The 26,409-nt window shown below is 49.2% G+C and overlaps 1 protein-coding gene across 4 annotated transcripts; it reads left to right on the top strand.

Annotated features, from left to right (window-relative positions):
* The first annotated feature begins 3,554 nt into the window (after nt 1-3,554).
* On the top strand, nt 3,555-26,033 carry CGN (cingulin). Of its 4 annotated transcripts, none has more exons than XM_029229448.1 (21): nt 3,555-3,654; nt 9,361-10,235; nt 10,981-11,081; nt 11,235-11,304; nt 11,406-11,495; nt 12,963-13,090; nt 14,046-14,178; nt 14,471-14,683; nt 15,122-15,270; nt 15,524-15,656; nt 18,075-18,275; nt 18,624-18,830; nt 19,204-19,461; nt 20,476-20,646; nt 21,157-21,318; nt 22,340-22,429; nt 22,895-22,978; nt 23,091-23,209; nt 23,529-23,637; nt 24,027-24,190; nt 24,511-26,033. In XM_029229448.1, the coding sequence occupies exons 2-21, from the start codon at nt 9,375-9,377 to the stop codon at nt 24,650-24,652; spliced, it is 3,585 nt and encodes a 1,194-aa protein (XP_029085281.1). In that variant the 5' UTR covers nt 3,555-3,654; nt 9,361-9,374; the 3' UTR covers nt 24,653-26,033. The 4 variants fall into 4 exon arrangements, with proteins under 4 accessions (XP_029085281.1, XP_029085282.1, XP_029085284.1 ...); XM_029229449.1 differs by having other exon boundaries at nt 11,238-11,304; nt 24,511-24,652; XM_029229451.1 differs by lacking the exon at nt 11,406-11,495 and having other exon boundaries at nt 11,238-11,304; nt 24,511-24,652.
* Nucleotides 26,034-26,409: the final 376 nt, after the last annotated feature.

Below are 26,409 nucleotides of genomic sequence, written 5' to 3'. Positions count from 1 at the left end.
ACACCCATAATAAAAATTTTACTCAACCGGGAAAAGCTCCAAGCATTAGTATAATTACAGGTTGTTACTGCTGTTGAAGAGCAGAGTATCTGTAATGGAATTTGTAAAGAAATGGTGAGTAATGTGCTAAAAGGACATCAGGGTGACTGGTCCCTTTCTTTTCCCTCCCTTGGTCACCACTCTAGCGTAGGACTTGCCACCTCAATCAAGCCTTGCCATTGCATTTATCATCCCAACCTAGATTAACCTTCTGAAGTACTGCCACTTTCTTGTTCAAAAACCTTCAATAGCTCTCTGTGACCTACCAATAAAGTCCACATTCCTTATCCTGATATTCAAGGCCTTGTAAAATTTATCCCAGAATCTACCTTTCCAGTCTATTTCTCAATACTCACCTGTCCCTGTGCTCAGCCTGTAGGATCTCCTTCTAGTTCCAAAATAAACATTGTGCTTTCCTGCCCCAAGGCCCTTCCCCCCACCTCTCCCCTTCACCTACCTGTTTTTTCAAGGTCCACATTAGATATCACCCCATTCTAGTTGGAAGGAAGACTTTTCAGTACTATTTCATTTGTGCCATTCATTGGGCACTTTTCATATCCTTCTTTAGGCTCATAGGTAATTCCAACAGCTTCAAAACTTGTTTACACAGTCTCCGGCCCTCAGAATCACTCTTATTTTTGGCAGGTCCATCTATCTGGTGAACTAAAGTTACCTGACTCAACTTCCTCAACTCCCCACTCCTTCATACCTGGTCTTCCAATTTAAGTTCTAGAACACAAAATTTACCTTTTCTTCTATGTCAGGCTTTGAGTTCTCTCTCTCTCTCTCTCTCTCGTACTTCTTGAATCTTGCTCACTCTTCTCGCTTATCCTCAAAATACAACCAAGTCTCCCTTTCCTGAAAACAAAACAAAACCAACATACAACTTCCCCTTTCTTTCACCCTGTTTTTAAGTCAAGGTACCTTTTCTCCTCTTTTCTTGATATATTCCTGTTACTGCGGTTTGACCTAAGGGTCTGCCACTCTGCTGAAACTGACATCTGGAAGATCAACCATAACTTCTAAATGCCAAATTCCAGTCTCTTCTACTTGAACACGTCCCTTCTATGGACTTTTTCATCTACCTCTTTGACTACTCCATCACTGGTTTTTGTTTTTCTTCCTCTGTCCCATACTTCTCAAGGTTTGTTCTTTGGTCCTCTTTAGAAACTTTCACTTCTGTGGGGATGATTCTTAGATCTGTCTCTAGCCCTAGCTTCTCTTCTGCGCTTCATTTCCAGTTGTTTGCTAGACTTGTGTGTGTGTGTGTGTGTGTGTGTGTGTTTGTATGTCCCACCTACTTCTCCAAGATGGCAAGTTCCAAAGTTAATTTATTCTTCCTCTTCCAGGTTATCCCCAAATCTCTTCTGTCTCCTGTCCTTTCAATCTCAGCCAGTGGCATCACCCCCTTTCAGTTATTTGTTTATCTTTAATTACTCTTCCTGTGTAGCTTCCTGCTGCTCCATTTAGGAACTGGCCACAGAATAATAGGTGATCTCTGAGACGATTTCAGTAGAGTTTTTAGTGGTAGTGGTGATAGTCTTGGAGAACTCAGGAAAGAATTGCAGGATAAGAATTTGGCTCCAAATTCACTGCTTTCATGAAGCTGTCTCCAATTTACTTAGAACATTGTCTCCTATACCATTTCACAAAAGTAAAATTACTCTCTTGAGTACGTATCAATGTAATTCATTTCTTCTTTCTGGATACTATATTTCGCTCTACTTTTCTATCTTTGCTATATTTATAAACTGGTCAATTTTGCCAAATTGTAACATTTCTTAAGGAGACAGACCACAAACTCTGGAAAAGGCATTAGTGTCACCTTTGCCATCTGTACCTGATGATAGCGTCTCTCTCAGATTGAGTACTTCCTTGAGGAACAGATGACGATGACTGTGACTCAGAAGTCTCCTGGTTTTTTCTTGTAATCTGTGTTCATAGTGCTGGGGTGGGGTGTCTCCTTTGCCACTCTAACTTTGTATTTACTACAAATACACGAAATATACTAATTATTGAGGTGTTTAACTTAGGAGAGTTTAGGAGTTTCCACTTTTCCAATATTTGGGTCAATTAAACAATCTCAAATTTCAAAAAAAAAAAAAAACTCTTAAAAAACCACCCCAGTGGTCTGGAGATAACGTAGTCCTGGAGAGACATTTCCTTTTCCGATCCCCCCTGTTCCTCACTCCACCGCCCGCTGTTCCTCCCTGGGGCATGGGCAGGTTTGACGGCTCAGCTCCCTACATAAAGCTTCCCTTGGAATGCAGAGACTTTGCGTCCCAGCCTAGGAACTGGGAGGTGGACTTTAATCTCCAGGACCTACATCTAGCCTTCGAAGTTTGGGGGGAGGGGAAGGAAATGAGCTCCCGAGAAAGCACTAGACTGTCAGCAGCATGTAAGAGTCCTCTTCAACCCTAAATAGGTACACAATAAATATTTGTTGAATAAATGAGAACATCAGAACTCAACAACGTAAACTAAGTCAATCTCTTTTTTACATACCTCAACGATTAAAATCTAGGAAGTCAGCTTTACCGCTGTTTACACCTAGTAGATTAGCAGAGTGCCTGCAGTTTGCTGAGCACCCCTGACTTTACTCTTCAGGGCACTGGGATCAATTTCCCCACTTCTTGAAAGGCTAAACCCTAAAATGGATTTACAATCTGGGGTTGAGACCTCCTTCTGTTTAGAATGGGTCATTCCCGTTCCCTGTAAACTCACCCCGCCCCTTCCCATTCATTCACTCAACAAATATTTATTAAGCGCCTAACATATGCCGATCCCTTTTCAGGCTTTTGGGATAAACCGGAGAAAAAAACAAGAGCTCTTTGCCCTGGTAGAACTTAGCGTAGGGCAAGAGACAAACGACGACTATGAATTTTAGATTAAATTATATGATTTGGAAATTGATACATACTACCGAAAAAAAGGTGTCAGGCTGAATGATTTGTGGAGGCCAGGAGACAGGGGTGGAGAAACCAAGATTGGGATCCAGCTCAGGTTGGGGAAAAGGGAGACGGAGCTGAAGTGGAGGAGGTGCTGACGTCGGGGGACTGGGAAGATATTTTCCGCAGAATGCGACGGAAGAGTATTCTGGCTTATGCGGAGGTAGGTGAAGAGCAGAAAGGAGTCTGGACAGAGATTCCCGTCGAGAAGCCTGCAGGCGGGGGACTCTTCTGCAGCTGAGGAGAGAAGATGCTCTGGCTGGAGGATCCTGGTCCAGGGGCCGGGCGGGGGCCGTCAAGGACTGCCAACCACTAAGTCCCCAAAATGGCCTCCCGATGCCCCTCGCAGCCCCACCCCCGCCCCCGCACTCCACCGCTCGCCGGCCCACGTGACCCGACCGGCCCCTCCCGCCCACCCGGGCTGGCGACCCCGGGTCCGGGTCCCTGCGGCGGTGGCCCCGCCCCTCGCGGGAAACGGACCAACCGAGGAAGGGTAAGGCGGGGCGGGTGGTGACGGCCAATGGAGGTGGAGCTCCGGAGGGGAGTAACAGGTTGGTGGGAGGGGGAGAAAGAAGGAGGGAGCGCCGAGGGACAGAGGGGGAGGGCCCGGGAGCCGCGCGTGCAGCTCTACCCGAGCCCGAGCCCGGGAACGCCGAGCCCGGCTGGGGTGAGTGAACCGGGCGGGCGCAAGGGCGCCTGAGAGGCAGGCGAGCCCTCAGGTGTACCCCTGAGGGGCGGGAGTCCAGGCGATCAGAGATACCCAGGGCACAGGTGCTGAGTTGGCGAGAGGAGGAGGGGAGGTCAAGTTAGGGTGGGAGTACTGATTAAGAGCTGGCTCCTACTCTAAGATGCAACACGCAGGTGCCTGGGAAGGTGCCAGGTGAGGGGCACCTGAGGCTAAGGCTATTCCCAGGGCATGGAAGCGTTTCAGGGCCAATATATCTCTGGAGGTCAGACGCCAGTCCCCGGGGCAGAGTTTCTCTTGGAGACCGGAATGGTGGGGGGAAGGAGTCAGTCTCAGTTGGGCAAAGGGAACTGCTGCCTGAGGTTCAGACACGTAAGGGAAAGGGCGTGGAAAGGTGCTGTTTCCCTGAGGTTCTTTACCCGACTGCCAGTCTGAGCCGGTGCTGATACCTCCCTCTGGCTTTGAGGTGGAATCTTTCTCTAACCATTCATCTATAGGGCAAGACAGGTGCAATTAATAGACACTGAGAGGTAGAGCGAGAGGGCACCCCCATCTCTTTGCTAGGTGTGAAACTAAGTCTTTCAGTTTTTGTCCTCCTTTGCTTTCTTGCCAGGGAGAATATTTCCTTCTTTCTCTTGAGAGAGTGCTCTACAAGAGAGGGATTTGAGTAAGCCTAGATCCCTAGGCCTACAAAATGTGTAGAAATACTTCTTTCTAATGAGGCCTCTTTCTGGGGGCTAATGTCAAGCCCTCCCCCCCAAGCATACATACTTCTGTGGTTCTAGGTGGGGCCATTGGGTGAGGTTTGGGAGCCTAACCAATTTCCTTCATGCCTCTCAGAAATTCCCCATTATTTCCTTAAACCCTACCAGGCATCCCTGACAGCTGGACCATGATGGCTGTCGGACTAGCCATAGGCACTGGTGCAGGAAATAAGCAGGACTCCTCAGGAGACCACAGGACTAGGAGATTCAGCACCTCTAAGTCTCCAAGCTGGATGAGAGGTGCACGTCAGGGCTGAGACAAAATTTCTGAGGCAGATTTCCTTGCCTTAGGCAGGTGAGGGAATCAGAGCCAGCCTTAGCTTGGCCCCTTTGATGCCCTGCCTGAGGAGAGTTGTTGTAATTGGGAAATAATTAGCAACCGCTATGTTGTCGACAGGCTGCCTGCACATGCCTCTCTACCTCTTTTTTCATCCTGGATATTCGGGAATGGGGGGCTGGCTCTAGGGGACTGCTAATCCAGAGATTTGCCTGACCCTAAGAGGATTCTGGCTTCCTAGAACCCTTCCTGCTTTCCCCAGGCTGACCTGCATGCCATCACCCATGTGGGAGGTGAGGAGGGGGTAGGGCTGCTGCTTTCTTCACGCCAGGGAAGGGGAGAACTGAGGGCCAGGGAGGTGGCCCAGGTTAAGTGTGGGATCTGGAATGCAACCTTGGGAACTTTAGAGGGAGGGGTAGAGGGAGACAAAGTCTTCAGTTACACACTGGCCTGTCTGTCAGTCACCAGGCACACTGTGTATCTGTTCCTGCCTGTTCCCTCCCCACCTTCTGCCTCTTCCTTCAGAGCCTTGGCCTTGGCATCTAAGCTGGACGGAGTCCCTGCCCATGGTTTTGCCCCTCTGCCTCCTCTGTGGTGTGGAATTTCTCTGGTCTGCTTCACAAGCTGCCAGTGGAGTCTCCCCGGCCCTCCCCTTTCCCTTGCCTCTCAAACCAGTCCAGCCAGTTTGCAGGGGCCCAGTTCCTCATTGTGTTTTTTTCCCCACTGGCCAAGCAGCTCTAGTCTGGTGCTCAGGTTTGATTTTTCCAGTGGACTGAGCCAGGAGTACACATGGGGTGGTTCTTTTTTTTTTTTTTTTTGCGGTATGCGGGCCTCTCACTGTTGTGGTCTCTCCCGTTGCGGAGCACAGGCTCCGGACGCGCAGGCTCAGCGGCCATGGCTCACGGGCCTAGCCGCTCCACGGCATGTGGGATCTTCCCAGATCGGGGCACGAACCCATGTCCCCTGCGTCGGCAGGCGGACTCTCAACCACTGCGCCACCAGGGAAGCCCACATGGGGGGTTCTTTTTGGATCCTTGGGCAACCTTATCTTGCTAACTCTTTGTGAGAAAATAGGAGCCGAAAGAGCAAGGTCATTGAACTGTCCTTTTCTGTTTTCACCATTTGCTTTCCTTGTTTACTCCGAGGGGAGTCTAATCTCTGTACCTCTAGTTCAACCATTTTCTGCACCTGCCAATTATATAGCATTTAGCATATTGCCAGGCCCTATGTATACCAGTCCTTCCTGGGCACACCTGGAGCCACCCCACCCCCACTTCCTGCCAGGAGTCCAGAGACCCTGTCACTCCTAGTTGGAAGCCAGCCGCTTATGGTTGGGCCAGAGGTGATGGAATTGGGGCAGGGCAGGCTAATGAGTAACTCAGGGAGAAGTGGCTGCCTGATACAAGTGCTGTATTCTCCCTCTCCTTACAGGCAGAAATGACAGAGGCAGAAAGATGAAGCTGAATTAACTTGTGGCCTAGTCTCTTCCCAGAGTACAGTTGGTGGGAAAAGCAGGGTCAGGCATCTGGTGAGAGGAGAGGCTCTGGGCTCCCTGTTGCCTGGCACTAGATCACTATTTACCTGCCTCTGGGGCTTACGAAAGGCCTTGGAGCTGCCTTGCTCCCCTGGCCCCGCCCCGCTGTCCTCTGTAACTGAAGGCGGATAGGTTTCGGGTTTTCCATGTTGAATCATTTAGAGCCCTGCTTTCTGACCCACCCCAAAGATCCCTTTAGCCCTCCTGGCCCTTGACCCACATGTCCTGGGACTGAAGGGGGTTGAGGTTAGGGAGTCACTGGGACCTCTGGGTACACTTGGTGCCGCCTCTGAGCAGCTTGGTGCTCTTGGGCAGGCAAGGGCTATGCACTCTCTGGGACTAGGCTGGGAACTTCTTGACCTGGATCTGGAAGATCAGTAGATGTACTGTCAGGGTAGAGCTGCATCATGAATAAATCATGTGACTTCTAGGCACATCTGGTTCCAAAATTATGCCTGAATAGGACAGGGAGTCCAGGCCAGGAAGAGGTCCTGTTACTAGGACAAACAAGAAATGGCTGTGCACGATCCTTGGGAAATCTCCCCACTGCTGTGTTGAGTCTGCCTTGGTTTGGGATACAACTTTTTTTTGTTTGTTTTTTGTTTGTTTTTTTTGCGGTACGCGGGCCTCTCGCTGCTGTGGCCTCTCCCATTGCGGAGCACGGGCTCCGGACGCACAGGCTCAGCGGCCATGGCTCACGGGCCCAGCCGCTCTGCGGCATGTGGGATCCTCCCAGACCAGGGCATGAACCCGTGTCCCCTGCATCAGCAGGCGGACTCTCAACCACTGTGCCACCAGGGAAGCCCTGGGATACAACTTTTAATAGATATATATTGACATCTACCATCTGCCAGGCCCTGGGGACACAGGAGTCAGCTGAGAACAATGTCTTTTTTCCCTCCAGGAGCTTATAACCTAGTGGAGGAGACAGATAGGCAACAAATCATCATTCTGATAAATATATAACTAAACTGAGGCACACTCACTGAAGGCCAACTATAGAGTGTATAATGTGAATATGATCTAGTTTGTGGGAAGGAATGGTCAAGGAAGACTTCTCTAGGAAGTGACATCATTCTGTAAACCAGGTGAAGCCAGGAAGGTCCTGTTGGAAGGAGCAGCATATGTGCAGGATAACATTTGTTGTCAGCTTTGTGACAGGCTTATGCTCCTAGGTGCATTCATGTTTAATATCTTGACATTTTCCCTCTTTTTATTGAAGTAGAACCTAAGTAAATAAAGTGCAAAAATCTTAAGTGTATAACGATACATTTTTACAGTTGTGTATACCCACATAGTTGTTATTATCTAATTCTCACAGGTAATTACCTCATGAGGTATTATTATACCCATTTTACAGATGAGGAAACAGGCTGGGAAAAGTTGTGATTTGCCCAAGGTTATATACATCATGTGAAGGTCAGAAGCTGGGATTCCAAGCCAGATCCTGACTGTAGTCCAGTGCCTTTTCTATTGGATGAGTGGCTTGGAGAACTTACGCCTTTGCCTTGTAGCTTCTTTTCTGGTCCCATTTCTTACTTGAATTCCAACATAGGGCTCTGCCAACTAAAAATATTGCTTTCTGGGGTATCTGAGTCAGTGGTTGGTTAAAGTCCTCCCCAGTGTCTGCATAGTGGAAGGATCGGGTCCTTGGGTTCATGGGTGGGCCTTAAGGACGTCTTGAGATTCTGTGGTAAAAGCTTGGGTGGGCTGTCTCCTGGGGGAAGGGTGCATTGCTTTCATCATTTTCTTAGACACCAAAAAAGGTGAAGAACCATTGCTGATAAGGTGTTCCTCCCCCCCTGTATCTTCCCCTGTAGGGGAGGGGTTGGGAATGCTACTAGGAATGCTCTTCTTCCAATTCCTTTCTCACCTGGAGCTCCGCCCCTCCCTTCCCCACCCCTCCTGGGTTCCTGAGCTTCCTGGCGCTTCTACAATCCCTGAAAGGGGCCTTGCCAAGTTTCCTTGGCCCAGAGCTCCCCTGGGAGGTTGAGCTGGGTATGTTTGTGTCTCTGGCACATCAGAGGCTCCTCCTCCAGTTTGGTGCTAGGCCCTGGTGGAGGTAAGCAGAAGGGGTGGGGAAGCTGGATTTTTATTTGCTTTGAGGAGAACCTCTTCCTGCAAGTTCCTGGAGCCAGAGCAATAAGCAATACCTGGAACACATTCCATTTGCTGACTCTGAGCTTAGGCAGTGTAGACCCAGGGAGCTGGCCTGTAGGTGGTCTTGGCTCTGGCCCTCAGGTGGGACAAGTCTGCCTGTCCTGGGACCTGATACTCTTTTTTTTTTGGCTGCACCATGAAGCTTGTGGGATCTCAGTTCCCTGACCAGGGATGGAACCCAGGCCTCAGCAGTGAGAGCACCAAGTTCCAACCACTGGACCGCCAGGGAACTAACTCCTGGACTGGTACCCTTAAATGTTACTTAAATCTTTTCTTGAATAGGTAATACATGGTTCCAGATTCAAAAGGGACAAAAAGATATATAATAGAAAGCCAGTCATTCTCCCATCCCTGTCCCCAGCCCTCAGTTCCCCCAACCCTGATGCATCACTGCTATTGGTTTCTTTGAGTATCCTCCCAGAAATGGGATGACATATCTTGGGGTCTTCTGTATTTGAAATGAGCTCTGGGATGGGAGGCCCCTATTCTCTATTGGGTTGGAGGTGTCTGCAGGTGGGGCTTGGGTTCTGCCTTCCCTGGGGGTAGGAGAAGCACACGGTAGTGCTATATGTGTACGTGTGAAGATCAAGAAAAATCTTTAAACTCTTGACAAAACCAAGCTCCCCAGGACTGTATTAGAGGAAATGGATTCTTCTGGGTCAGTGGGTCTCAGAATGTGGAATCTGGACCAGCAGCATCAGCATCACCTGGGAACTTGTTAGAACTGTAAATCCTCAGTTTGGGGCTACCTACTGAATCTGATACTCTGGGGGCAGGGTCCAGCAGTCTGTTTTAACTGGTCCTTCAGGTGACTCTGCTGCTCAGGTAAAGTATGAGAACCACTATTTTGTGTAGAAGGGATTGACAGGGCAATCACCCTCACAAAAGCTGGGCAAGTGGAGGTTTCTGGGTTTCTACTTGTAGTCTCTCAGCTTAAACTCTTCATCTTCTAGGACCCCTCCTACCCATGGAGCAGGTGTCCACCATGGCCGAGCCCCGGGGCCCTGTAGACCATGGAGTCCAGATTCGCTTCATCACAGAGCCAGTGTGTGATGCAGAGATGGGCACCCTACGTCGTGGTGGACGACGCCCAGCTAAGGATGCAAGAGCCAATACCTATGGGGTTGCCGTGCGTGTGCAGGGCATCGCTGGGCAACCCTTTGTGGTGCTCAACAGTGGAGAGAAAGGTGGCGACTCCTTTGGAGTCCAGATCAAGGGGGCCAACAACCGAGGGGCCCCAGGAGCTCTGAGCTCTGACTCGGAACTTCCCGAGAGCCCCTACTCTCAGGCCAAGGAGTTTCCTGCCCGCTCGCAGGGAAGCACATCTGATGAGGAGCCCGGGGCCCACTGGAATGGAAGGCTACTGCGCTCCCAGTCCCAGGCCTCACTGGCAGGCCCTGCCCCTATGGGTCCAAGCAACAGGAGCACCAGCCTGCTGGAGCTAGCCCACCAAGGAGCTTACCTGGGCAGCACCATTGACACTGCCCCACTGTCTTCGGTGGACTCCCTCATCAACAAGTTTGACAGTCACCATGGGGGCCAGGCCCGGGGCCGGACTGGCCGCCGCACGCGGATGCTGCCCCCTGAGCAGCGCAAGCGGAGCCAGAGCCTGGACAGCCGGCTCCCACGGGACGCCGTTGAGGAACGGGAGCGCTGGTCCCCCAACCGCTGGACCCCTAGCACAAAGCATGACCAGCACACGGGCAGCTTGAAACAGTCAGCCCAGAGCTGTCTTGGTGGCTTTAGCCGTTCCCGTCAGACCCAGGACTGGGTCCTTCAGAGTTTTGAGGAGCCACGGGGGAGAGCACAGGACCCTCCCATGCTACAGGTCAGACCTCACCCCTCTGTGGCTTCCAAGCCCTGGCCCCTTCTCATCAGCCCTGACCTACTTGGGTCTCCATGTTGATTCAAATGACCTATGGCAGAAAGTCTACTTTTTGTCCTCCACTTTATCCATCTACTTAATAGATGGTATTCACATGTACAAGACACTTCCATGGGCAAAATTCTGAAGGAAGTGGAAGTAACTATGAAATCACCATTCACAAGCATGGAGAGTTACTTGTCATTGCCCGACCATTAACTGGGCCTCAGTCACCAGCATTTGCTAGGTCTGCAGCAAATGTGAGGCAGGCTTGGAAGATATGAGTGGCTCCCTGGTGCTCTTGCCAAAACTCCCCGCTTTGTCTCCCACTCAGGAATGCGAGTGAGTGGGGGAGTGACTTTACTCTGAGACAAAGTTAAGCCCATTCTAAAAGTAAATCACAAATTCAAGTACATTAACTGCCATTAGTGACAAATAACCTGTGACACAGCTCACAACTGGTCGAGATCTGTTTGTCGAGCAAAATCTGGTTTGCAGCGATAGTGAGAGGTGTACCCTGCTTGGACCCCTTCCTGGCCTGTTGCTCCGGCCTCAGAGGTGTTGCCTCTTTACCCCACTTCAGGCTTGTTCGTCGTGCTTGAAGGGCCTCGTCTCCCAACTGCCACGTCTCTTCCATCTGAACCACACACACGCTTCTGGCGTAACCTTTGTAGTCTTCCTATTGCTCTGGGTTTACTTTTTTTTATAGTTCAAATCAACTCCAGACCTTCTCCGAGACCAGCAGGAGGCAGTCCCACCAGGCAGTGTGGACCACGTGAAGGCCACCATCTACGGCATCCTGAGAGACGGGTGAGTGGAGACCCTCCCAATAGCAGAGTCACACACCTCCCTTCTTTTCCTTCTAGCTTTGTTCCCCATCTTCCCCGCTCTTAACCCTTCCTTCCCTCATCTCTGCTACCCCTTTCCTCCCCTAACCTTTGCATCTGTCCTTTTATCCTCCAGAAGCTCAGAAAGTGAAACCTCTGTGAGGAGGAAGGTCAGTTTGTTGCTGGAGCAGATGCAGCCTCTGGTGGTGAGTGGCCTTCTCACGGTGGGGCAGGGGGCAGGGTTAGGGCCTTGTGGGCCTTGGGATCTGGATGTGGACTCGCTTCCTTCCCCCCGTGTCTCTGGCAGATGGTTTCTTCTGGTTCCACTAAGGCAGGGCAGGGTGAACTCACCCAAAAAGTGGAGGAGCTACAGAAAAAGCTGGATGAAGAAGTGAAGGTGAGGAGAGATTAGAGGTGCAGGAGGGATGAAGGGCCACAGGGGGAAAGAACCTTGGCCTGAGCTGGCCCTTCCAAGCAATGGAATGAGCACTTGTGTGTCCTGTGAGACAAGAGTATGTGCTAGTCCCAGCAAGGACTTCTGGGGTTCTCTGGAGCTTAGAGAGGAGGAGCACATTCATTAGGGGTCTAACTACTTCTAATTCCATTTCCTTTGGAATTTCCTGTCCTAGCTCTGCCACTCACTGTGGCTGTATAAATCTTGAGTAAATTATTTACCTCAGTTCTTGGCATCATCATAGTAATGATGGCAGTGATAGTAGCTGTCATTTATTGAGTTTAATTTTTGTAGTAGGTACTATCCCGAGTAATATGTAATAATTACAATGACCCTGTAAAATAGGCATCCTTGACCCTTGTATGATGAGAAAGTTGAAGATCAGAAAGGTTAATTGCTCAAGGTGGTAAGTTGTAGAGGAGGAGTGTTAAAATTCAGGTGAGTCTTATGCTCAAGCCTACGTACTCCTCTTTTTTTATACTGCTTCCACCTGTCACAGTATTGCCTTGTATATGGGTGGTGCTCAGTAAGTGTTAGATTGTAACTCCCCTTGTTTCCTGAAAAGCAGTGTCATGTACTGGTTGAGCGGTGGGCTGTGGAGTCAAACTGAATTCAAATCCTGGTACTCTTACTTGTTGGCTATGTAACTGACCTTGGGCAAATTCTTTAAATGTTCTAAGCCTTTGTTTCCTTAACTGTAATGTGAGGATAATAATTGTGCTGTGTTAGTTATCTCTTGCTGTGTAACAAGTTACCTCAAAACAAACATCACCCAGTATCTGAGTGCCCAGGATCTGGGAGCCACTTAACTGGGTAGTTGTGGCTCAGGGTCTGTGATGAGCTTCCAGTCAAGGTATTGGCTGGGGCTGTAGTCATTAGAAGACTTGACAGGTGTTGGAGGATTTACTTCTAAAACGGCTTACTCAGTGGCTGTTAGTTGGAGGTCTCAGTTCCTTGCTATGTGGACCTCTTCATAGTGCTGCTTGAGTGTCCTCACAGTATGGTAGCTACCTTCCCCCGAAGTGAGTGATCCAAGAGAGAAGGTAAGGAGGAGGCCACGATGCCTTTTTCTGACCTAGTCTCAGAAGCTACACATCACTTCCCCCTTTTTCTATTTGTTAGAAGAGACAGCCTATACTCAAAGGGAGCCTATATTAAGTCCAGCCTATACTCAAGGAGAGAGGCTTCACCTTTTGAAAGAAATGTCAAATAATTTGTGAACATATTTTAAACCATTACAAGTACCGAGGCTTGTTATGAGGATTAAATGCAGATAATATACATAAGGTCCCTAGTACAGTGCCTGTCATATAGTGAGTGTCAATAGGTGTTAGGTATTCCCATTATTCCTGGTCCTTCTGAGAGGCTTTCCCTACTCTCCACCTGTTTCACTCTCTTTTCCCTTTCCAGAAACGGCAGAAGCTAGAGCCATTCCGGGTTGGGCTGGAGCGGCAGCTAGAGGAGAAGGCAGAAGAGTGCAGCCGACTGCAGGAGCTGCTGGAGAGGAGGAATGGGGAAGCCCAGCAGAGCACCAAGGAGTGAGTGCAGCTGATGGTGCTTGCAGGGCTGCATGAGGGCCTCAGCCAGAGTTAGAGGCTCCCCCAGGGCTGGGGGAGACAGGGAAATCTCCAGAAGCTGAAAGGGGCCAACAGAGAAGGTTAAAGACAGGACCTTTCTCTTTACCTTCTCTATCAGTAATGCTGATAGCACATGAGTTAGGCTCCCTAGATTTGCCTCTGTGTATCAGGTTCTTAATCTGTAAAATGGGATTTTTTTTTTAAATGTGATGGAACTGAACATTTCTTTTTTTATTTTTTAATTTATTTTTATTTTTTGGTTGTGTTGGGTCTTCATTTCTGTGCAAGGGCTTTCTCTAGTTGAGGCGAGCGGGGGCCACTCTTCATCGCGGTGCGCGGGCCTCTCACTGTCGCGGCCTCTCTTGTTGCAGAGCGCAGGCTCAGTAGTTGTGGCGCACGGGTCCAGTTGTTCCGCAGCATGTGGGATCTTCCCAGACCAGGGCTCGAACCTGTGTCCCCTGCATTGGCAGGCGGATTCTCAACCACTGCGCCACCAGGGAAGCCCTGTAAAATGGGATTAATAATGGTACTACCTCACAGGATTGTTGTGAGGATTTAATCATTCATGTAGCAGAAGTTTTTGCAATGAGTACTGTGTAGTAGGCACTGATCTAGATTCCTGGGGTTCATCAGTGAACCATAAAGATGAAGCATAGCTTCTAGGAAGGGGGCACAGACAGTAAACAATTAACATATTGTATAAGTAAACGTATTACATATGAGAAGGTGGTAAGTAGAATAGGTTAAAGCAGATCAGGAGGGCTGGGTTGCAATATTAAACAAAGTAGTCAGGGGAAGCCTTGTTAAGATTTGAACAAAGACTTGAAGGAGGTTTATAGGAACTAATATAAGTAAAGTGTTTAGAAAACGGCCTTACACATAGTGCTCAATACTGTTGTCTATAATTAATTATTAGGCTCCAGAACATGAAGCTCCTCCTGGACCAGGGTGAAATGTTACGGCATGGGCTGGAGACGCAGGTGATGGAGCTGCAGGACAAGCTGAAACAGGCCCAGGGTCCTGAGCCTGCTAAAGAGGTGCTAATGAAGGTAGGGAGCAGGATTGGGGTACCTTAGCCTCTGCTTCCTTTCAGCTAGAGCATCCTCAAGTCTGCTCATCTGCAGTTTCCCTAAAGTATGGGGAGTAGGTAGCGGATTACAGGTATCCCTTAGGGTGCTTTCAGGCCGACTCAATGGCGGCGTGGCACTAGAGCCCAGAATGGTAGATTTCCTTTATCCTAACAGGGCATCTTACAGGGCAGAGAGCACCTGGTACCATGCCTAACAGGTAGGAGGTGCTCAATAAATATTTTTGATTGACTTCCACCTTCACTTTCCCCAGGACCTGGTAGAGACCCGGGAGCTTCTGGAAGAGGTCTTAGAGGGGAAGCAGCGGGTAGAGGAGCAGCTGAGGCTGCGGGAGCGGGAGCTGACAGCACTGAAGGGCGCCCTGAAGGAGGAGGTGGCCTCCCGTGACCAGGAGGTAGAGCATGTGCGGCAGCAGTACCAGCGGGACGCAGAGCAGCTTCGCCGGAGCATGCAGGATGCAACCCAGGCACGTGACAAGATCAGGGCTGGGAAAAGAGAGCACCCCCAGGGAAGGGGGCTGCCTCGAGGTCTTGGTATTTGGGGATTTTTTCATGGTCATAACCGGAACTCCCCCTAAAAGCCACATGTGAGATGTAATGAAAACCTTGCTCAGGAAACCTACGAAGGCAGAGGGAAGGAGTGCAGGTCAGAAGTCCCATGAGGATGTGTGACCGAAGTCCCATGGGGAAATAACTGGGGGAGGCTTCCTGTAGATGACAGAGGGGCAGACTGTGTCTTGGGAAGAGAGCCTTCTGCTAGCATTGCACCAGGTACCTTGGGTGTCAGGGTGTGCAGTGGGCATGGTGCCTCTGGACCTGAGCCTCCCCTTCTACACACTCACACTTTGGTTTGGAGTGAGCTCTTCCCTCCGAGCCTTCTGGCCCCTGACTCTCCCCTTCCCTAGGATTACGCAGCATTGGAGGCTGAGAGGCAGAAGATGTTAGCCCTGGTGCGGGAGCTGCAGAGGGAGCTGGAGGAGACCTCGGAGGAGACAGGGCATTGGCAGAGCATGTTTCAGAAGAACAAGGAGGAACTTAGAGCCACCAAGCAAGAGTAAGGACATTGCCCCCCAGGATGCTTATACATGATTCTTATATTCCCCCTCTTTTCTGCCAGTGCTCTGCTCCTTCCTTTCCCATTTCTCAAACTGCCCTTCTCCATCCCCACCTTCCGCCCTCCTGAGGGTGGGTGCCCAGTGTCCTGCCTCCAGGGAGGTGGTTATCATTGTCATTGTCCTGCTCACCTCTCCCAGGCAGGCGGCCTCACCCTGTTCCCTTTCCCTTTCGTTTCACCTTTCTGGGCTCAGACTCCTGCAGCTGCGGATGGAGAAGGAGGAGATGGAAGAGGAACTTGGGGAGAAGATAGAGGTCTTGCAGAGGGAATTAGGGCAGGCGCGGGCTGGTGCTGGAGATACTCGCCAGGTGGAGGAGCTCAAGAAGGTACTTGGGAGTTGGGGGGCAATAGGGCAGGTTGGGGTGATGGGCATCTGCCTCACCTATCCACGAGGGCCTCCACACTTGTGTGGCTGTCTCCCGTGTGCGTGGTTTTCAGGCTTCATCCTGCCTGTTCAGCCTTATCTCTTCCCAGCACACACTCTAGCAGGACTGGTCTCCTCACTTAGTATAGAAGTTTCTAATGGAACGGGCTCTCGGCGGCCAGGTTGGGTTATAGCCAGAGGCTGCTGGCTGCCTCCCAAGAGACCTCATGGGTAGCAGCATTGAGGTGGATTTGTGAAACTCCAGGGTCATTTTTGCAAGCTTGGAAACCTAATTTGGTCAGGATAGCAAGAGTTGCTCTGTCTCTCAGAGGGGACTCATTAACTACACTTATGAAACAAACATTTACAGTTAGAATGCCAGTTTATTAACTTACAATGAGTGGTGTTGTCACATGGACTGGAACACTTGCAGTGGCATGGCCAGCTGACCTATATGGGAAGCCAAATTGTAATTTGAAGGCTGCTTAGAGAGTATAGAATCTAGACACAGGTAGCTAAATGTTTTATCATGTATGGATATTTTATGAATAATAAGGTCGTAAAATTGAAGTGAACACAAATAATTTCTTCATATTCCTGGTATCAGTTTATGAAGGACAAGAAAGCAATGAATTATTTCAGATGATTTGTAAATTAGAAAATATTTTCATTAATTATAGGGAACTGGCATTTGTGGCCTCCTGAGAATCCTTCTGGGTTTATATTCTTTCATTTGCTATGCTGTATATGTAGTAGGTGCTCAGTTAACAAGTATTAATCAATTCTTGTTTATCATGCTTTTACTATAAAACTACCTAATTGTAATCAAGGTAATCATATTTTTAAATGAGTAAAGAAATATAGCTCTGAATGATGATTTTCCAGATAAATAAAAGCCTGAGCTTATGCAAAATATTTGGTGGAGAAAAAGATAATAAATGTTAGCCAAACATACTTTGGTGGTCGTGAAATCAAAAGTACTCCTAATTTTTACTATACTGTTTTTAAGTTAACAAATATCAAGGATAGTCTGAGGTCTGTTAAATATATTAGCTGATATAGTGAACTTGGACATTCCTCTAGACAATCTCAGTTGACTTATTATGCTGGGTAAAGCTAAAAAGCAAAAAAGTAATAACTAGTGTTTCATTTATCTTATATATTAAGCTAATTTTATTAAGTATTTAATCAATCAATAAGATATATATGAGGAAAATAGACTAACCCAGTCCACTGTAGACCATACACTGTGCTATTTTTCTTTATTTAAAAAATTTTGAAAATTTATTTATTTTTGGCCGCATTGCACCTCATGTGGGATCCTACTTCCCCGACCAGGGATCGAACCCTCACCCACTGTGGTGGAAGCATGGAGTCCCAACTGCTGGACCGCCAGGGAAGTCCCTTCTTTTTCTTTGTAATTAGTATGTTAGTGTCTTACACTGAAGACTCACTATATACATATAACCTTTCAGCCTAATTATACTTTCTGAATTTCAGAAGTAGCTAATAGATAAAGAATTAGAATGAGAAATCATATTTTGATTTTTTAAAAAAGAAATCAGAGCAGCACCAATATTTATTGTGTCACATATTTTGGTTTTCAACATTTAAAAAAAATAGCCAATCCTGTCTTATGCATACCCTCATCTGTTCTCACTCCATGTAATTTTTTTAATGGAGATTTAGTTCGCATACCATAGAATTCACCCTTTTAAAGTATACAATTTAGTGGGGTTTTGTATACTCACAGAGTTGTACAACCAACACCATCACCACTATCTAATTATAGAACATTTTCATCACCCCAAAAGAGAACCCCGCATCCATTAGCGGTCACCCTCCCCACTCCTGGCAGCCACTAATCTACTTTCTCTCTCTATGGATTTGCCTATTCTGGACATTTCATATAATTGGACTCCTATAATATGTGGCCTTTCATGTCTGGCTTCTTCCACCTAGCATAATGTTTTTCAAGGTTTATCCATGTTGTAGCAAGTATCAGTGCTTCATTACTTTTTATGGCTGAATAATATTCCACTACATGGATATACCACATTTTTTATCTGTTCATCAATTGATGGACATCTGGGTCATTTCTGTATTTAGCTGTAATGAATAATGTTGCTATGAGCATTCACTTACAAGTTTTTTGTGAACACATGTTTATACAGTTCTCTTGGGTATATGCCTAGGAGTGGAATTGCTGGGTCATATGGTAACTTTATGGTTAACTTTCTGAGACATTGCCAAATTGTTTTCCAAAGTGGGCATACCATTTCACATTCTCACCAGCAGTGTACGAGAGTTTCAGTTTCTCTACTTTCTGTTATCCCAGGCTGGCTCTCTCTGCCCTGTCACCATTTCCCTTCCCTTCTAGGAGCTGCGCCGGACACAGGAGGAACTTAAGGAGCTGCAGGCAGAGAAGCAGAGCCAGGAGGTGACTGGGCGACACCGGGAGCGGGAGTTGGAGAAGCAGTTGAGGGTAGAGGCTGAACGAGGCCGGGGGCTGGAACAGCAGAACCTCCAGCTACAAAAGACCCTCCAGCAACTGAGACAAGACTGTGAAGAGGCTTCCAAGGCAAGGGGAGTGGGCACAGGGCTTAGGAGGTGGAGGCTGAGGGGTCTGGAGGGCTGAGGAGCCAGAGGGCGTGGAAAATTACCTATCATGGGTATGTATAGACCAAATACCTTGGTCCTAGGTGTGTGGTTAAAAGTAGCCAGGATGTGGCAGGGGGAGGTTGGGCTGTACCTGGTGACACCCATTGCATCTCTGTAGGGGTGGGATTCTCAGGGAAGCCTCTGGCTGGTGGCACTACCCCTCTTCACACCTGGGTTCGTGTGAGCTCTCTTTGGGGTGGCTTTCCTGGGAGTCGCCAATGACCTTGAGCCCTGGGGTCTGAGCCACCTCTCCCTGAACTGGCCTCAGGCTCAGATGGCAGCAGAGGCAGAAATGGCAGTGCTGGGGCAGCGTCGGACAGCAGTGGAAACGACGCTTCGGGAGACCCAGGAGGAAAATGATGACTTCCGAAGGCGCATCCTGGGTCTGGAGCAGCAGCTGAAGGAGGCACGAGGCTTGGCGGAGGGTGGGGAAGTGGCGGAGGCTCGGCTTCGGGACAAGGTGCAGCGGTTAGAGGTCAGTGCTTTTGCTGACATTGTTGGCTTCCTCCTGGCCTTCTCTCCTCTCATCCCTGGCTAAATACTCAGCCATCACTTTGATTTTGCCTGTAGCGTGCTTCTGTTTGCCTCCCTAGTCCTCTGTTAACCTCGGGTTTATTTCCTGGAGTGTGCTTTAGTGTGAATGTCTCAGGCTTTGCACTGGTATTTTTGTCCATTTCCCACTCTTCGCAGGTTCTCTGATCTTTGCTGGTTCCTCTGAGCCTGTTTTCATTGCCCACCTTTTTCATAAACATCTTTTCCTCCTCCCTCCCACCTACTCACCTCCAAATGGCTTGAGCCCAAGCTTTGCATCCCCTCGGTCCAACGTCCCTCACCTTCCCCACTCCCAGGCAGAGAAACAGCGGCTAGAGGAGGCCCTGAACACAGCTCAGGAAGAGGAGGGGAGCCTGACAGCAGCCAAGCGGGCACTGGAGGCACGGCTGGAAGAGGCCCAGCGGGGGTTGGCCCGCCTGGGACAGGAGCAGCAGGCTCTGAACCGGGCCCTGGAGGAGGAGGGGAAGCAGCGGGAGGCGCTCCGGCGCAGCAAGGCTGAGCTGGAGGAGCAGAAGCGCTTGCTGGACAGGACTGTGGACCGGCTGAACAAGGAGGTGGGGCACGGTGGCCTGGGCTCAGGAAGAGGCTCAGCTCACACAGAAGCTTGCCTGGGGGGCGGGGGGAACAGGGGAGGGAATGGGGTCACGACATGTGGTGTTTGCTTTCCTCAAGTTCATTGTTGGGGAGGCCAAGTCTACATCTGCAGAGTGGCATCCTTCCTACTTCCCCTCAGTGTTCTTGACCTCCCCCTACCTCCCATTCCTTTATGATCTTGATCCTTGGAGAATGTCTCCTGGAGTTCCTCTTAGAAGTCTGTAAGACCTAAACATAAGAATCTTCGTTGGTAGAGTTTTATATTTAGGGGAAGGAAAAAGGCCTATAATCCCTCCTTAGATGTCTATAAGACCTAAAAACAGGAATTTTCATTGGTAGAATTTTATATTTGGGGGAGGGAAGGAGAAAGGAAGAAAAGGAGATAAATTACTTTTTTTCAGGTAGGGTTCTCCTCCTAATCGCTTATTTATAAAACCGGAGCAAACACCTAAAATATTTCATCAATTCTAAAATGTACATTTTACCGTCTCTGAAATTGATTTGTGTCTTATAATTGACGGTATGTTATAGTTCAATTGGCAAATTTTTCTTTTTCTTTGTAATAATCATTGGTATCTTGGGTTTGCTGAAATATGGTCATTTAAGGTTTACTTTGTATCAGGCACTATTGTAAGTACTTTATGTAATTAATTAACATAATTCTCACAACAACCTTGTGATGTAGGTGCACTGTTATTATCCCATTTTATAGATGGGGAACTGAGACCCAGAGAGGGTAAATAACTTGCCTGTGGTCACACAGCTAATAAGTGGTAGAGCCAGGATTTGAACCCAGGAAATCTATATATTACTCCCAGCCATACTAGGGACCTAGGTCCAGGAAAGAGCAAGAGAGGGCTACTTTGGCAGGAAGGAGGCTCTGGGAGAGTCTTGGGAGTCTGGGCCCAGAGAAGAGAGAGAGGCATCCGTTAAAGAGATGCAGTGCTGAAAAATCTCTTTTCTCTGTGCCTCAGCTGGAGCAGATTGGGGATGACTCTAAGCAAGCCCTGCAGCAGCTCCAGGCCCAGCTGGAGGATTACAAGGAAAAGGCCCGGCGGGAGGTGGCGGATGCCCAGCGCCAGGCCAAGGAGTGGGCCAGTGAGGCTGAGAAGACTGCTGGAGGGCTAAGCCGGCTTCAGGATGAGGTAGGAGCCTAAATGGCAGTAGTCCCAACGTCCTTGGTTTGAAGGTCATTACCTCTTTACCTGTGACCAAGGGATCCTGGGACCTGGGTTTAGGTCTAATCACTTCGGTGGGGGAGGGTGGGGGCAGTTGTCCACTGTAGGCAGAGACAGTAGAGGATGCACTGTCTGCACAGCAGTGATTTTCAAACTCTGCTGCACATTAGGGTCACCTGGGGAGATTTTAAAGCTCTCAACACCCAAGATGCCTCCTGTTACACTTAAATCATAAACCCTGGGGCTTGGATCCAGGATCAGTAGTCTAGAAGCTCCTCAGGTGATTTAAACTTGTGTAGGGAATTTTAAGACGATAGAGAATATGGGCTAAAAGTCAAGTCTTTTTATCGTCACCGTGCTCTGGCAATTCTAAAGAATGTCAGAGTTGAAGAATTTTCCCCCATGGGGTGGACTGCTTCCACCCTTCAACCCCCATCTTACCTTATCTGAGCTGCTGCATTTTTCTCTTCTGACTAGACTCAGAGGCTGCGGCAGGGCCTGCAGGCATCCCAGGCTGAGCGGGACTCTGCCCGGCTGGACAAAGAGCTGCTGGTCCAGCGACTGCAGGGGCTGGAGCAAGAGGCAGAGAACAAAAAACGCTCCCAGGATGACAGGAGCCGTCAGCTCAAGGGCCTTGAGGTGAGGACAGTGAGGGGGTGACGGGTGGTGGGCGGGATGGGGAAGGTGAGGGTGTCTGGATCCTGGCACAGGTGGGACTTCTGTGGGGAAAAGAGCCAGGACACTCCAGCCTCTGGGATAGGAAACTGGCAGCCGACAGCTGATGGGTTTTGTTTGACTGCAGTGTTATAAACAACTTTGAATTAATTGCCACTGTTTAGAAATTTGTCGATGTCACATAAAATTTTGGATTTCTGGCTTTTCTCATACATTTGGAAAATATAATAACACTGGGCTTTGAGTCTTGAGTTGTCCGCATGGCAACAGTTGGCTGGAGCTGAGCAGTGGCTTCTCCCCTTTAGAGTCAACAGTGGTCTTCAGTTTGCTATATTTGGCAATAACAACAACGACAGTAATAAGAGCAGTAGCAGCAGCAAGCAAACACTTACATATTGTGCTGTGTGCCAGGTACTTAAGAATTATTTAATCCTGAGAATAACCATATGGCATGAGTAGGCTTGTTTTCCCCATTTTATAGATGAGGACAACTGAGACACAGAAAGGCCAAGCAACTTGTCCGTGGCCCCTTTGCTAGGAAGCGGTCGATCTGATTTTTAAATCCAGGCAGTCTTGTCTTAGCCTCTACATGGTACTGCCTGACTCGAATTTGCTTCCCCAATCTGTACCCTGATGCTTCAGTTTCTGACTCTCTTTATCTCAGCTTTGGCCTGGGCACTTGGGTTTCTCTCTATTTTCCCATTTGGGAAATAGGGCTGCACCAGTGAGAAATAGATTCTGGGGTTTGTCATCCTGCCAAGGCGCCAAGGTCAGAGCGGGCCCACCCTTTTCCCTTGATGCCTCACTTGGGCAGCAGAGGGCGCTAGCTCCATGGTGGCTCTGGGCAGGGGCAGGGACCAATGGGTTCTGGGATGTGGGAGAGAAGAACCTGTGGAGGCTGGTGTGTGAGAGGCTCCTGATCAGAGTTTGGCGTTCTGGTGTCCAGCATTTGGGGCAGAATTAACCTGTTGGCCCTCTGCCACAGGAAAAAGTCTCACGGCTGGAGGTGGAGTTAGATGAGGAGAGGAGCACTGTGGAGCTGCTGACGGAACGGATGAATCGTGGTCGGGACCAGGTAGCCCCTTCCTTATGCCTTATCCGTGTCTACCCCAATGACAGAACCTCTTGGCCCTTTCAAAAACAACCCTACCTTCCCATCTTTCATATATGGAGTTCTGGCTGCAGAATTGGTGCGTGCCCGGCTCTACTGCAGGGTCTCTGCTTTCGGGAGGGGTTGGCGGGTTTCCTCAGGTGGAAAGAAGCCGGGAGTTTGAATGGAGGAAGGAATCCTGGTGGCCTGGGCTGTGGATCTGAGTCTGGGCTGCTTGCATTCAGAATGGACGTTAGTTCCTGGTGAGACTGAGGAGGCCCTGTTTAAATTCTGTGGCCCCTCCCATCTGAGTAGTCTGTGATTTCTTAGTTGCCTGGGAATTTGGGGGATTCAGAGAGCACCCTCCAGCTACTCTGCTCCACTTGGTTCAAATTGCTGGTTCATCATCAGTCCTCCCTAAGTCTGGTTCCTCTGGCCCATCCCCACTAGGTGGACCAGCTGAGGACAGAGCTCATGCAGGAGAGGTCTGCTCGGCAGGACCTGGAGTGTGACAAAATCTCCTTGGAGAGACAGGTGAGGTTGGGGGGGAGGGAGTCTTGGGGATAGGCCTCAGGAGGTGGGTAAAATGACCATGGAAGCAATTGCAGGTTGAGTGCTAACCAAGGAGTCTTCCTGTCCCTCTCAGAACAAGGACTTGAAGAGCCGGCTGGCCAGCTCAGAAGGCTTCCAGAAGCCCAGTGCCAGCCTCTCTCAGCTTGAGTCCCAGAATCGGGAGTTGCAGGAGCGGCTGCAGGCTGAAGAGAGGTGACATGAGCCCATCCTCTCTCTCTCCCTCTGGGCTTTTCTCCTCTGGTATCCCTCCATCTTGTTTCAGACATGGCCAACCTGGCTTGATCTTTTGGGAGACCTCTTCTCTTGATGGGGAAAAGAGAGAGTTGCAGAAATTCTGAAATGTGAATGACCTCTATCTACCTGTTTCTTTGCATCTGCCCTGGATCCTCCTCAGTCTAATGGTTGGGCTCGTGGCTGAGCCCTTGGAGTTCTTGGAGGCAGTATGGGGCCAAGTAGGAGTTTCTTTAGAAATGACAACAGCCAGAGACATCCCCCTACCCCACCCTTTTAGGGAGAAGACAGTTCTGCAGTCCACCAACCGAAAACTGGAGCGGAGAGTTAAAGAGCTGTCCATCCAGATTGATGATGAACGACAGCATGTGAATGACCAGAAAGACCAGGTAAGGATGGCAGCTAGGGCCAGGCAACCATATGGCAAGTATATACTATGCATTTGCTTGAAGGCCAAGAGAGGTTCCATCTCACAGGTCTTCTAAACTTAGACTTTCCTTCTATAAGGTCAGAGAGACTAGAGTGAAAGGACTAGATTAGAGCAGTCATAGTAAGCATGGGTATCGAGTACTTATGATGTGCTAGGCTCTCTTTCTAAGTGATGTATTAACTTATTTAATCCCCAGGACAAACCTAAGAGGTTAGGGTACTTGCCCATGGTCTCAACATTTTCCTAGGGGCAACTGTATATACCTTGTCAAGATTGCTGCAGGGGAGGATCCCAGGCCACAGTAGCAGCAGCTCCTTTTCTAATGTGGGGACTTGGTATCCTGCCTAGCTAAGCCTGAGGGTGAAGGCTTTGAAGCGGCAGGTGGATGAAGCCGAAGAGGAAATTGAGCGACTGGATGGCCTGAGGAAGAAGGCCCAGCGTGAGCTGGAGGAACAGCATGAGGTCAATGAACAGCTCCAGGCCCGGATCAAAGTCCTGGAGAAGGACTCCTGGTACGGGCTGCTCTTCTGCCCCCTGTTCCATCGGGATAGCAGAGCAATAAGGGAATGGGCTCTCCTGAACCCATGGGATGGGGAGGAGGATCTCTAAGAAGGGACTTCGCAGGCACTCATTCCTGGATGAAAGCCAGTATGACTGTCTTTTAGTATGTCAGCCCCCATCCTGTACCCCATCTCCCCATATCTCTAATTAGTGGGGGAATCTTGTGAATAGCTTTAGGCCTTAGGAGAACTGGGAGTTTCCTTAGCATGAAAAGGGAGGCTGTTTAAATCTTTCTGTCTCCTTCCCTGACCAGTATTCCTCTTTGACTCAGGCGCAAAGCTTCCCGCTCAGCTGCTGAGTCAACTCTCCAACATGAAGGGCTGAGCTCAGATGAGGAATTTGACAGCGTCTACGATCCTTCCTCCATCGCCTCACTGCTTACGGAGAGCAACCTGCAGACTAGCTCCTGTTAGCTCGTGGTCCACAAGGGCCCATGAACCACACTTGAGGCCTATCCTGGCCAGTCCTGCTCTGCTCTGCCCAGCCTCAGATTCCTCATCCCTGTGGGGGACCCAGTTATTCAGACCTAAGACAGGGAGGGGTGTGAGTGAAGGTGATAAAAAAGGCATCAGCGCTAAGCCGGTAGACAGACGTTCCCTTTCCCCTGGAGGAGTGGGCATTTTAAGCCAACTGAGCCCCCTCCTTAAGTGCCGACCCCCTCTTCTGCTCCCTCACAGCAGTATGTTGGTGAGCATATAGGCTGAGAGGGATTGAGCAGGATAGGAAGGGATAGAAATTGCCATGTATATAAAGCTTTATTTCTTTAGCCCTTAACCCCAGGCTCAGGGAAATACCCTATGTGATTCTGCCCCCTTGACTCCTGCAACTCATTTCCTTCCCATTCTGGAGCACCATAAGGGGAACATTATGGGTAATGGACATGCTGGCGTGACTCTACCCACTTCTCAGAGGCTCTTCTTTGCACGGTCATGGGGCCCATGTGGTAGTCCCCACCTGTCTCCATTCCTGTATTTTTTGTCTTCCCCAGGCCAGGATCCAAGGGGTCCCTTTCTCCTCCTCTTCCCATCTTTACCGTTTCTATGTTCCTTCTTTCTTCTCAGTGCCTTAGCTGGGGTGAGGAGATAAGGATGCTCTTCTTGCCTTTTATTACCTGCACATTCATACCTCTCCAAGGACCACCCTTTCCCCAACCGGGGCCTTCTGCCTTCCCTGCTGCCCCAATGACTGGTCGAGAGACCTACCGGCTTCCCTGCCTATGAGGCCCTGTGAGAGGGACTTTGGGAGGGCCATGATAAGGTGGTGGGGCTGCTTCTGCTCAGGGTTTCCATCCTTCCTCCTCTCCCTCCGTGACTATGGATGTGCTTATAAGATGGTTGCACCTGGGAACTCTGACAACTGTCTACGCAAGTCTGAAAAGCAAAGGTTTTGGTCTCCGGGGCCTTAACTTGTGGTTTCTCTGATCAGATGTGCCCAAACTCAGTAGGGAACCGAGGGACCCTCATTATCTCAGGAGCTTGGACCTGATACAGAGGGGCTAGAGGCTGACTCTTGGTAGAAATGGGAAGAGGCAATGGTGGACTTATTCCTCCTTTGGGATTTGGGGAGAGCCACTTTCTGGTGGGAGGAGGTAAGGGAGGTGATTCACCTCTCTTATTTTCTAAGCAGACTCTGTAAGAAGCCTAGAGGAGGGAGAAGGCTGTTCTCACCAATGACTTGTAATTTCATGATTAAAAAAAATTTCCTTTATTCTGCAAATCATATATTCTCTCCCAATCCAATCCAGCATTGAATTTATTTTAAATTAAATATTAAAATTATATATCTATACTGAAATCCTTGACTTCTCTTCTCATTCTTTTTCCTGACTTATTTGGAGGTCTAAATTTTATGAAGAAACCATTTTACTGTACAGCTTAGAGGCTGAAGCTGGGGTTTTCTTCACCTCACTTTTAGAGGCCTTTTACAACAGATCAGATGGAACTTAGGGAGCCGAGAAGTGTTTATAGCAGCTCCATTCTTTCCTGAGGAAACTTTTGGGAATAGCAAGGCCAGTAAATGCCTTCTCTGAGGGTTAAAGGAGACAGACCAGAAATGGGTTTTATTCCTTTGGGGCATAGGGATAGCCCAAGCATGCACCTCCCAGGCGCAAAGATACCCATCCATTCTTACCAGGCATGGGACCCAGTCCCTACATGAGAGGTGGGGAAGT

The sequence above is a fragment of the Monodon monoceros genome, unplaced genomic scaffold (assembly GCF_005190385.1).
Source record: "Monodon monoceros isolate NGI ecotype Baffin Bay Population unplaced genomic scaffold, NGI_Narwhal_1 Super_Scaffold_18, whole genome shotgun sequence".
Lineage (NCBI taxonomy): Eukaryota > Metazoa > Chordata > Mammalia > Artiodactyla > Monodontidae > Monodon > Monodon monoceros.
The sequence above is the reverse complement of the archived record's forward strand: the minus strand, read 5'-3'. Positions and strand labels throughout refer to the sequence as shown.